At 39.3% G+C, this 13308-nt stretch overlaps 1 protein-coding gene across 1 annotated transcript; it reads left to right on the top strand.

Moving 5' to 3' along the window:
- Positions 1–9028: 9028 nt before the first annotated feature.
- Positions 9029–9484, top strand: LOC101690266 (60S ribosomal protein L18a-like). Its single transcript, XM_013058350.1, has one exon. The coding sequence runs from the start codon at positions 9029–9031 to the stop codon at positions 9482–9484; it is 456 nt and encodes a 151-aa protein (XP_012913804.1).
- Positions 9485–13308: the final 3824 nt, after the last annotated feature.

The following is a 13308-nucleotide window of genomic DNA, read 5'->3' as shown; positions in this document are numbered from 1 at the left end:
GTTTTTGCTCTTGAGATTCTTCTGTGACTTCAGGCTTTATTTTCAGTTGATTAGCAGAAGAGAAATTTGAACATTCATTTAAAGTCTCTATGATGGATGATTTTTAAAAATCAAATAATTCTAATTCCATATGGCTCTTAATGGCTTTTTATAACAGCAGCTATTTTATCCATTGTTCCCACGTGTTCTTCATGCTGGAGAATGAAACTCGGTATTTGATAAAACGAAGCACCCTATGAACAATTACATGTAATGTGTATTTTCTCTTTTTCTGTCTCATAGCGTATTGAAGTTATGGATTCAGACGGAATCTCTTTGCAAATGTGGACAGCAGACTGCACTCTGTCTTTTCATGCTGTCATATTCCTTTGTTGATATCTCTGTTTTAAGATGAGTTTGCCCCATGCATCACCAATTGTCTTTTGTTTTCACGCTGCAGGGAAGACTGGGCTAATCCGTATGTCACTATGAAGCTTCAGGCCTCTCTGTCTGACAGGTACCAAGCCTGACAGCAATCTATTGAAAATGCATTTTAGACAGCAATCTATTGAAAATGCATTTTAGACTATCATTTTTCCAGTCTAATTTACTCTTAATAAAATGACTTTGAAGACAAGGGGTCCACTCTGTGCTGGTTTGCTTCTTGCAGATAATTGCATTTTGAGAAAGACGCATTGACAGTTTTCACAAATACAAAAATGATGAAATTCCCTTGGGAATAAAGATAGCTCCACAATAAATAGCATCTTTTAGCCTAAGTGATCCCAAAGCACTTTAGGAACTGTGGACATTGAGGTGACTCCCCAGGGTAGGGAAACAGTCAAACACTCATCCAAGATCTCAAGTGAGACACATTCTTCTCTGCACAGTGCAGAAACACAGCACTCACCCGGGTGCACGCACACCTTTGTAAAACAATGTGTATTTATGTACTCTATGTATACATATGTGCATGTTACCATTGCTGGCAAAATTTTATAGACGAGTACACAGGTAAAATATTATGAAAGTGCACACATAAAACTAATAACATCAAATTGCTTTTAAACATGATTTCCTTCTTAAAATTCACTTCATCCTGTGTATTTACTCATTTCTTCCCTTTCCCCAAAGAAGAAGAAAAATAATAAAAAATTAATATCTACTGCCCCTTTATCCATTTTTAATTACTCTGGCAACATCTTTCATCACTTAGTACCCAGATCTCCAAATCGGAAAGAACAATTCCTTTTAGCTACTTCTTCACGTGAAATTCTGCCAAATGGACACCTGATCACCCAGTAAAAAGTGTTATAAGGTGTGTGATGTTTTTTAAGGCACTGAAATAATGTTTAGGGAAAAAGACCCCACAAAGTTTCTTAAACTGCTTATATCATCGGCAATTATGTTGCTTTAAGAAACAACTACTCCACACTTAGAACATAATACCAGGGTGATATATTTTAATTTTATTGTCTTAATAATCTAAATGGTCACCCACACTATTTTGCTTTGTCAATGATAATTAAATTTCGAAATTGAAGAAAGATGATTAAAACTGGAGGAAATGGTTAGTTTTTCTCTTCTGGCTAGCTGGGTTACTGGATGCATAGACTGGTTTTCACTTATCTCAAATGTTATTTTGATAAGAGGGAGGCATCATATTTCTATTCTTTGAGACACTCGGTTCTGTAACAAGCGAGTTTTAGCACTGGGGAAGGAATAGTGAAGCAAACAGTGAGTGAAAATGACAGGGTCCTTGGGAATATTCATGCTCCTTGTACAATGTCCATCACAGCCTGTTGGCCAGAATATAAAGAGGAAAAACTAAGAAGTAATGATCTTTTCTGAGAAAGTCTCATTCTCTCTTTCCCTCTCCTGATAAAATCCAACACCAAATATTCCGAGAAGTTGGAGTAAGACCTTTTAATTCTGTTGAACGTGCACCTGGGGCTGTGCTTCATCATCTCATCATCCCGGAGTTTCTAGATGGTTTGGGCGCTCTTCCCTGAAAGGTGGGAAGAGGGCTTCATACTTGGAATATAATGTTTTGGTGCCATCTGGTGGATAGTTGACAGTTTAGCAGCTTCACTGAAATCTTTATGGCTATGTTCTGAGGAAGGATGTAAGAAAGGGCCAGAAGAAGGGAGGAATTGTTAGTATCTGCAAGCCATCACTTAGGAACCCAGATCTCCAAATCGGAAAGACCACCTCCTTTAGCTACTTCCTTACATGAATTTTTATCAATGCATACTTGATCGCCCAGTAAAAATGTCCATCTATAAGGCGTGTAGTTTTCTTTTAAGTCATCGAAATAATGCTTAAGGAAAAAAAGGTCAACGTTTCTTAAACTACATGCATCATCAGCAACATAATGGTTAGTTAGTTATTGGGTCTACAGGAGGGAGGGGTCACATCTGAGAGGCTCAAAGGCATATCTAGTAAATGGTGCTAGGCAGCAACCTTGATGGTCTGTGAAGATCAAGCTCTCCTATGCAATAAGAACTGAATCATGAATGGGAAAATCAGAGGTAGGCGTTGGCAGGAACTGACTTGAAAAGTCAAAGCTAAAATTTCATTACTGGGATTCCTGGGTGGCTCAGTTGGCTAAGCGTCTGCCTTTGGCTAAGGTCCCTATCCCAGCATTCTGGGATCGAGTCTTGCATCAGGCTTCTTGCTCAGCGGAGCGTCTGCTGCTCCCCCTGCTTTTGCTCTCTCTCCTTTCTTTTTCTCTCTGACAAATAAATAAATAAAATCTCTAAAAGATAATAAAAAAAACTTCATTACCAAAAATCTTTGAGGTCTCAAAGGTGTCTTAACTCAAAATGCATGCTTCCCCCTGCCATTCTCAACTCAATCCTTAAAAAAATACAAATGAAACAAAACCTGTTTCTAGTTTACCCTTTTCAATGATGCCAAACCATCCAGTGTCCAAGTCAGAAATACGGAGTCTGCTTGATGCTGCCCCCATATCCAGTCAATTGGAAAGTTCTGTTGACTTCACCCTCTGTGCATCTCTTGAATCTGCCCATCTCTTCCTCACTCCCACCATTTGATTCAAGCAACTACTCTCTCACCTGGTTGACTGATGACCTCCTCACCCTTTACCTCTCTTTGCTTCTCTCACTTCCAATGTTCTTTCCACAGTGCAGTTAGGACTGTATTTTCAAAAATTAGTATTTATTTATATATTTGTCTGAGAGGAAAAAGAGAGAGAATGAGAGAGAGAGTGCACAAACAGGAGAAGTAACAGGAAGAGGGAGAAGTAGGCTCCTCGCTAAACAGAGAGTGACATGTAGGACCGGGATCATGACCTCAGCCAAAGGCAGATGGAAGGCGCTTACCTGACTGAGCCACCCAGGCGTGCCTACAGCTGTATTTTCAAAATGTAAGTGGATTGTGATGCCGCCCTTGCTTGCTTATAATACTACAATCAGAATGCTTTGCTTTTAGGATAAAGATTAAACTGTAATGTAAACTGCAAAACTCTGCATGACCAGGCTTCTACTGTACTGTCTACTCTGCACACAGCTCAGCTCTAACCACTCAGGCTTTCTTCCCTGCCCATTCTTCTTCCTACCACAGGACCTTTGCATATGCTGCTCCTACCACCTGGGCACTCCTCACTTCCACCCTCATCTAGTTAACTTATCTTTCAGAACTTAGTTCTAGGTCATTGAATCAACCCAGGTTGAATCAAATCAAAGTCCTTCATGTTAAGTTCTAATAGCTCCAAATTCCTCTTATTTGGATAAAAATAATGCCTGCAATTTTACTTTTAGAAATTATTTGAATATCTATCTCCACCATTAGAATATAATTCCCGTGGGGCAAAGACTGTTTATTTTGATTGACCATTGTGTATCCTAGGACTAGCACCATCTCTGAATTAACACATATTTGATAAGGGAAGAAAGAAGGGAGGGAAGAAGGAAAAGAAGAAGGAATGGCTAGAAATTATAAAAATGATTACTATAGTAAAAACTAAAAGTTTTTCTAATATTTAAGTATATAACTAAAATTTTTTCTTAAAACCTTCTTTATGATCTAGTATATATTGTGTGAATGCCCTCCTGTGGTCTCTAAAAACTAAGGGTCCTGAATAGTGTAGTAATTATCATGGTGCTGCTCAGATCAGAAGGCCCGAGCTCCAACCCCAGCTGGGAGATCTGAGGCAACTACCTTCACCTCACTGTGACTCCATTTCCTTCTGCACAAGAGGGAGATAATACAGTACTTACCTTACAGGGTTGAGAAGAAATCAGGTAGCCCAAGTGAAGCACTCAGTAAATTTTTCATCAACACTAGCTTTTACCATCACTCATAACTGAATTCTCCTGTAACATGCTGTCACCCATGGGCTTCAGCTGTAGACACAGTTCATTTGCTTCCGTTTGCTCTCTTCTTCCCCTTCTGGCTACCTGGGTCCATCATGCCAAAACCCTCTTCACCCTCAAAGGCCTAACTCAGAGGCTGCCCCTTTCAGAGAGTCTGTCATGCCCCTTTCGTAAAAAGTATCCTGTGTTGGCCCATTCACACCTTGTAAACTCTTGCATGGCACTTACAACAGGTACATGGGGGAAACCCCCAACTGGTAAATTTTTATTTGAAAAATACCTAAAATGTACCTATAATAAAAGGTGCCTACTTTGCAACTAGATAAACTTTTCTTTCTGTGCAATTCTTTTAAACTGTTCTTTCCAAACATAGTAATAATAATGGCGTTTTTAAAACCCTTCCCCTGGACCATCATGGGACTGTTGTAAAACCTACCTCAGAGGACTGTGGAGGGGAAGTAGTAGGACAGCAAGAAGTAGAGTCTGCCCCATGGGCCACCAGAAGAAGAAGAAGAAGAAGAAGAAGAAGAAGAAGAAGAAGAAGAAGAAGAAGAAGAAGAAGAAGAAGAAGAAGAAGAAGAAGAAAAGAAGAAGAAAAAGAAGAAAAAGAAAAAGAAAGAAGAAAGAAGAAAGAAGAAGGAGAAGAAAGAAAACAAAACAAGGACAGTAAGGAAGTGCTTGGCTGGAGGAGAGAACATTGCCTGCATCTCTAGGAGATTCTCTCAATGGAAGCCCCTGAGGGACATACAAAAATGGCCAAGAAACAGTCCATGTTCAGCTGCCTGCAGGCCTCATGGGCACAATGCCATCTCACAGCAGTGCCAAACGACCGAGAGCTTTCCTTTCCCCTTCCCATGCTCCCAGATGAGGGAGAAGATCCGACTTTAAATCAGATTTGGACCTTTTACTTTTATTTGGGATCAGACCATTTTCAGAATTGAAATAGTACTTGTGACTTTGAATATCTGAAAAATGTCTTAATCTCTAAAATGAAGCAGAAAATTAACTGATCAATCTGTGCTTTCAACCAGCAGCCGAGGAAGGACTTTCCTGCCAAATAAATTTTAGAAGGACAACGGGAGTTTAAAATAAAGGTGATTTCTGATTATATTTCGAATCTTGCTTGTTTAACATATCAGATATACACTATTATCTACCTTAATTCTCATAATACTGTGAGGGTAAGCCTAGTATTATTAAGCACCATTTCCATTTTAAAGTTGAGGAAACTGGGGTACGTGGTTGGCTCAGTTGTTAAGCATCTGCCTTTGACTCCGGTCATGACCCTGGGGTCCTGGGATCGAGCCCCGCATCGGGTTCCCTACTGGGCGGGAAGCCTCCTTCTCCCTCCCCCATTCCTCCTGCTTGTGTTCCCTCTCTCGCTGTGTCTCTTTCTGTCAAATAAATAAATAAAAATCTTTGACGTTGAGGAAACTGAGGAGTGCCTGGGTGGCTCACTCAGTTAAACATCTGACTCTTGGTTTTGGCTCAGGTCCTGATCTCAGGGTCCTGAGATGGAGCCCCATATCAGGCTCCAGCTCAGTGTGGAGTCTGTTTGGGATTCTCTCTCCCTCACCCTATCCCCTCCTGCTATTGCGCTCTCTCTCGCTGTCTCTCAAATAAGTTAAATAAATAATTTTAATTTAAAAAATTTATTTTAAATTATTAAAATAAGTTTTAATAATTTAAATATAATAATAATAAGCTGAGGAAACTGATACATTGAGAGCTTACATACGTTTCCTCAAGGTGCTCACTCAGCAAGTAAATTTGAGACTCAAGATTTGAACTCTTGGTCTTTGAACCCAGGTTATGTTAAACTACTCTGCTATAAGTAGTTAAACTCATAGCAATAATATTATCTTATGCAGTCACATTAAACATTTTAAGTTAATGTTTTATATCCATCGTTTCCTTTCTTTCCTTAAAATGGGATTCTACACCAAAAACTCACTTTATTGCTTTGCTGAAATTTTCCGAGGCTTCCCTGGAAATCCCAATGCCTGGGGCTGCTTCTCAATCCATGGAGGGGCTGCCCCGGGGCTCTGGCTAAAGGTCTTTATTTCTATGGAAGTCACAAAATTATATATTTTTCTGAACCCAGGAAATTCCATTTTTAGTCTTGGAGAACCTCTTTGTCTAATTCTCTTCTCCCCAGAAGGCTGGGGCTGGACTTTCTTTGTATTAAAAAAAGTTGGATTTTCAGTTTCCCTTTAAAAAATTGGAAGTTTGGCCCTTCTGGGCACACATCCCACAGAACAAAAGCTGGGACAGTGTAGCAGCTGTCTTCTTTATCCAAACCACATGCCCTCCAGCTCACCACAGACCCTTCTAGCGCACCCCTCCCATCATTTTATCTGCCAGACCTTTCTAAGCGTTTGGATTTGTTAACCTTGACTTGGGTTTTTGCAGACTAAATCCAGGAAGGTTTGCTGTGACTTCTTCTTTGTAAGGTGTCATAATCCTCCCTGTAAGGGATTAAGCAAAACAAGCTACCTTTCTGGATGACAGGAAGAAAAAATTCAGCGGCAGGGGGACCCTCCAAATTTGATTTGCTACTTCTCCCTAGTAAAGAAAATATATTTCCATTCTTGTACACCGGAGTTGGTTGTCTGAAATGCACACCTGCTCCCCCTGAGATGTAATGGCTATATTCAACATTCCACAATGAACCAAGTAGGCCTTTGATAAATATTTATTGAATCAAGTGGTTTGACAATTCCCGAGTAGATTAGCACAAAAATAGTAAAGTTCAGCATCCATGCCTAAACACAAACAAGAATTTGTTCTAGGAATTTTAATTGCATCTAGATTCACATGCACTAAGAAGTTTGCCAACTGTTATCCTTTGGAGTTGCAAAGTATACAACCGAGAATGACGTCTTTGATTGCTGGCTAAGTAATTAGTTCTCTGGGCCCTAGAACATTATTTAAAAGGGAATCTTTAGAAAGCTGTCGCTTTATCCCAGATGTGCCATCTGTATAGGTTCAAACCTACATAAAGTAACAAAGGCTTCTGAAAAGTGAGCTGGATAAATTCAGTAACCTGGGATTTCCTCTGGTTAACAATGCTCCCAACTTATCAAGAAAAGACATGTCCATGCTCTTTGGCTAACTGTTCAATGTAATTCAACGTGTGTACATCTGGACCCAAGAAAGAGCAAAGGAGAGCAGGGAAGTGCCGAAATCAAGGCACACTCTGTAAAATGAAGATGTTTGAAAGGATTTGTTGCCCTCACAGTTAATTATAGACTGCTTCTCCAAGAATTCTCTTTAATGCTGGCTTTTCCTACTAGTGTAGCTCAGCAAAGTGATCTACTGTCAGCTTTCCAAACCACCTTCCTTCTAGCTTTTTCGCTTTTTCCACAGGACAAAATACTTCAAGGATTGAATCATAGGTAGCTTATAAGAACAAATGCTGGAGCCATTATATTTTCAGACTTCATTTGCTGTTTGGAAGCTGGGATCCCTTACCGTAGACATTGGACCGGCTGGCCAGCGGGGCTCAGGGAATCCAATGGTAGATAATAGCAGCAACAGCATCCAGGGTTTAGCCATCGATTGCTAAATATTTTGCATGTGTTTTAAATATTCTCTCATCAATTCTTACAACCCAAGTTTTATAAAAGTGCAATCAAAGCTCACAAAGGTGAAGTGACCTGTTGCAAGTAACACAGTTATTGAACTAGGAGTTAAAAGCTTTTAACTCGTGGTTCAATTCACAACATATCCCTAAACCCCAGGCCTTGCTGGTGCCTTTAAAACACTCCAGGGAGGTGCAGAGAAGGGTCATGGCATTATGACTTTTGAGTAAGAGATAGGAAGATGCTTTATTCTTATATTTCCTTGGGGGATGAAATGAAATCAGAAATGTAAGATCCTGAGGATTCAATACACGCGCGCGCACGCGCGCACACACACACACACACACACACACACACACAAAACCTTTGAGCCATTAGCCTCAAGGCACACCCTTGGCTGTGGCTGCATTTTTGAGGGCTGGATGTGTACATTGTTTAATCATCTGAAGTACTTAATCAGCCTCACCTTATCACACACAACAACCCTTTAAGACAGATTTCATTACTCGTCCCATTCTACAGGTTGAGAAGCTAGGAATTAGAGAAGTTAAATCACTTGTACAAGAACACACAGCCTAAGGGATTGCACAGCCTCGGTTCAAATCTAGTTCTGCCAATTCCAGCCCGAAGATGAATCATGTTGGAAAAAATGATTTCTCCCTTCTCCATACCCCATTTCTCACTCTAAACCCAAAACCACAATGGTAATCCCACCTAGAATTCTTTTCTGTGGGCAGAGGGATTGCTAATCAAACATCAGAGTTCTCCCTTTACTGTAGAGCATGGCTAGGCAGGTAACGCTAGCTACCAGCCCTTCAAAACTAACTGTGCCTGAGTTGCCTGCCCATCGTGTACAACTAGCTGAGCCAGATAAACCAAAGTGCCTGACAAGGCAGACACTGGAAGGAAGGGTGGCAGAGCACAGCCCTCTTACTCAGAAAAGGAAGTTGGTGGGTCCTGAGTGCCTAGGATCCAGGAAAGCGGGGCTGCCGACGGCAGGTAGCAGTAATAATGTTAATCTGTAAATGTACCCCCTGTGATTTGCCTCCGTTGGTACTGGTTGTATTAAAGTTCTACTTTCAAAGATGTTCTACTTTCAGACACATGTTTAGGAAACTTGGGCGTCTCATGGGTGACTGTGAGAGCCGAGAGCGTGCTGCGAAGGCCATGGGCACCCTGCCACACTGCGACAGTACCCCAAGGTGGTGTGGCGCCTTCCCCATACCCCCAAATGCAGCACCCCCCCTATACACACCACATGCAAATCTTTTTATTGAATCATGTTGTCACCAAGTCCCACTTCAGAAGAAGATGAAGAAGTCTTTAGGGGAAATCGTCTACTGTGATCAAAGGTTTGAGAAATTCCCCTTGTGGCTGAAGAACTTGGGCACCTGTCTGCGCTACGACTGCCCCTGCAGAACCCACAACAGGTATAAGGAGTACCCAGACAGACCACTGTGGGCGCTGTCACCCCAGGTCTATGTCCCAGAACAGACAGCAACAAGTAGAAGAAGCTTCTGTGACTTTTCATTGACTCATCTCTCCAAACTCCATAGTATAGAATGTTATCAAAAACAAAATTAGAAAAAAAAAAAAAAACCAGCCAACCTCATATTTTTTCAATTTATTTAATTTTTTTTATAAGATACAGGAAACTTAGTTCCATACAAGGGCCATGAAATGATGCAGCTAAGCAAAATACAGAATATATTATTATATATTATAATTCTAAAGAATTAGTAAAGAGCATAGAACAGCTTGGGATTTGTGATCAGCTGACTTGGGTTGAACCCTATTTAACCATTTATTGGCTGTATAATCTTGGCTAAATTAGTATCTCTGAATCTCAGATTCCACATCTGTATGTACCCACCACTTAAGGTATTGTGATGATTAAAATGTTAATGCCTGTTATACAGCCCACCATAGAGTAAAAACTCAGCAGATGGTGCCTAATATTATTAAGAAAAGTAAGTCAAAGGACAAATAGCAGTTTTTCTCTTATCCCACCAAGAGTTAAATATCTTTAACCACTTACCAGGAAGAATTATAGAATACTCATCATTGTCTCATTTCTCCACAATGTCTTCTTATGTGACCTTGGGTAATAAAATGATTCATTTCAAAAAAACAAGAGGATAGAAAGAGAGTTATCCTAACAAGTTCATCTAACCTTTCTCAATTTCCTCATCTGTAAAAAGGAGTAGGAACACTTATCAGTGTTGTACAGATAAACTCAGTTTGTATATGTGAAAATACTTCAAAATTACATGATGCAGGAGCATGTGGGTAGCTCAGTTGGTTAGGAGTCCACTCTTGATTCTGGCTACAGGTCATGATCTCAGGGTGGTGAGATCAGCCCCCCACATGGGGCTCCTTGCTGGGTATGGAAACTGCTTGAGATTCTCTCTCTCCCTCTTCCTCTGCCCCATCCCCTACTCATGCTTCCCCACCTCCCCCAATAAATCTTTTTTTTAAAAATTACGTGATGCAATTAAGTTCAAGATATTTTTATTTCTTTTTTGGGACAGAAGGGTTTGAAGATATAGGATATAGTTTTAAACAAAGAACACTGACTATCTGCCTCATCAAAAAGTGGCACTTTCTGTCTAATTTTATCCTTATTACTTAAGGGTCAAACTACAACATTTTTAAAATTTAACTTATCAACAGCAATGATCAATTATGAGATTAAAATATATTAACTGCTGAGAAAAAAGGAACTATTATCATCAGAGGGTCTCATATCTCTATCATTTGTCTTCCCAGGTAAATTTGATGAAGAGAAAAATCACCTACACCACCATAAGATTTTCCCCAGACCCAATATGTAGCATTCTGAAGAGATTTTGACCAAAAGCCTTCCTTCAAAAGAGACAATGATGCCTGCAGTGTATATACTGCAGTTAGTATCTTTAAGTAACAAGGACTTTGCTTAGTTTTTTATATTGATGAAACGCTTCCATCTATAGGTATTTTACTAGCACCAATTTGAAATTGTTTTTATTCAATTACACTTTGCATATATACTGAAACCTGGCAAAGTGAGCATTTCTACAGACAAATGTATTCTTATCCTATTTTTTTACACACACATGCACAAAATCCTCTGCTTCTTTCCAAAAAGGCTATTTTGGTTTAATGTATATAACCCAGGTGGTTTCCCTGAGTAGGGCTTGGGTAGTATACTTTGCCAGGCTGATGAGACTATTATTACAGTCTGTACTTAAGACTTGAATATTTATATATCACAGTTTATTTGCTGAAGTGGGTGAAATATTTTTAACTCTCACTCTCTCTTTACTGAGGGGATAATTTTCCTTGGAGAGGAAGAATATTATTAGCATGGAAATTAAAAGGTGTGATGATTTTAAAATAGCAGAGCAGTGAAAAGAGCAAGTTCTAGGGTCATACTGCCTCGGTCTGCTTGTGGTAGCTCTGTGACTTCAGGCAAGTCTCCCAATGACTCTGTGCCTCAATTTTCTCATCTTTAAACTCAGTGGTATATACACAAAAACTCTCGTAAAATGCTGCCAATTTCTTCTTAAGCTGAGTCATTACAAATAAAGAACAGAAAGGACAATAATGAGACCTAGCGGAAGAATTCATACATGCGCATGAACTCTTGCTACAACCAATTTGACATGATATTTTTCCTTTCGAGTAAGAAGGTAATAGTTTATTCAGCTTGGCTCAATGTAACCTTTTCGGTTACTGTCTAAATTTAGTCTTACAATAATTTCTTTTAGGAGTGAAACTGAAGTAGCACGTTTTAGCTTACCTGTGTGTTTATTATACACATGGTGGCTATTGCTACAAGCGAGTTAACAAAGCTTTTTTTTCCTGTTGGTTTCAAGAACATTCATACTCAATGAAATGTGAACTCCTATATATTGTCTTCTGTGTGCCCTGCACGGCCTGGATTTATGTTTTACCTTTCACAGGTAATTCTTCCTTCAAAGTGATAATAGTCTAGCCCAGAAGTAGGTAAACACCTGCCCATGGGCCAAATTGAGCTTATGGTCAGTTTTCATATGGCCTATGAACCAAGAATGGTTTTGATTAAATGGGTTGAGAAAAAAAAAATCTAAAGAAGAATTGTATTTTGTGACATGTGAAAATTATGTGAGATTAAAAGTTCAGCATCTATTTAAAAAAGTGTTATTGGAACACAACCATATTCATTCCCTTACATGTTGTCCATTTTCTTGGCTGCTTTTGTGCTACAATGGCAGAGTCCAATAGTTAGGACAGAAATCATATGGCTCACAAAGCCTAAGTATCTAACCCTTAAAGAAAATATTGCTGACATGACCCCCCAATCCCGTCTAGCCTAGCCTAAATCTATTCCAGAAAGAACAGAAGATTGGTACACTAACAAGATTATAGGCAAGGTTCTATTAAGCAAAGGATAAGCTGGTATTTATCTGATGACTGTAGAATAATCTTCTGCTTCAAGACGAGAGAAAAAAATAAAAAGGAAAGATAGAAAGACCAGTTATTTGCCCACTAAGGCAAATAACTTAAGGATTTCTCATCATAAGAATTTTCCCAAATTGTTTTATAGTGGTAGTTGGACCCTAATTATACTAAATGGGAACTTATTTGGGTTATTCCATTATGATAGTAGACAGAGAGTGAGTCAGAAATTCAGGCAATGGAGACCAAACCAAAGCTCACCCCATATCCCAGACTGTTGGTGATGTGTTAAATACCTACCAGGATCACAGCTCTTCTGGGAAAGTGATGTAAAGCATTCCTCCCCAAGGAGGAACTGCCATGTTTGGTATCATTCAACATTCACCCACTCACTTCCGACTCTGTTGTAAGTACCGCTATTGATTCTGAGGTTACAAGGATCATCAGGGAAGCACTGTCCGTGTTCCCATGGAACTTAAAATGCAATGGAGGTGACAAACAATAAGCACATGAATAAAGAAAGAAATGTTGAAAAGTGATTTAAAAACACAAGATATTAAAAAAAACAACACAACTGTATGATTCCATTCATATGAAGTACATGGAGTAGTCAAATTTATAAAGACAGAAAGAAAATGGTGGTTGCCATTATTTAGCGGGTACAGAGTGTAAGTTTAACAAAATGAAGAGTTTCTGGAAGTGAATGGTGGTGATGGGTACACAATCTGAATGTGTTTACTACCACTGAACTATACACTTAAAAGTGACTAAAATGGTCAATTTCAGGCTATTCGTATTTTACCACAATGTTTTAAATTGGGGGAAAAAATACTAGAGATAAAGGGATGGTTCTACAGTTTCCATAAAGAGGAGGAAAAAAAACAAAAGACAGGTCACCCACAAACAAAACAAAACAAAAATATTCAGCTTCTGATCAGGAACCCCGGATGTTAGATAACAGGGAAGAAAAAATTTGAATTCAAAATTCT

The sequence above is a fragment of the Mustela putorius genome, unplaced genomic scaffold (assembly GCF_011764305.1).
Source record: "Mustela putorius furo isolate JIRA1106 unplaced genomic scaffold, ASM1176430v1.1 tig00003834_pilon_pilon_pilon, whole genome shotgun sequence".
Taxonomy (NCBI): domain Eukaryota; kingdom Metazoa; phylum Chordata; class Mammalia; order Carnivora; family Mustelidae; genus Mustela; species Mustela putorius.
This window is presented reverse-complemented; position numbering and strand designations above follow the sequence as displayed.

Excerpts from the sequence above, each read along its gene's own strand:
- LOC101690266 (XM_013058350.1), top strand. The coding sequence starts at position 9,029 with ATGGGTGACTGTGAGAGCCGAGAGCGTGCTGCGAAGGCCATGGGCACC.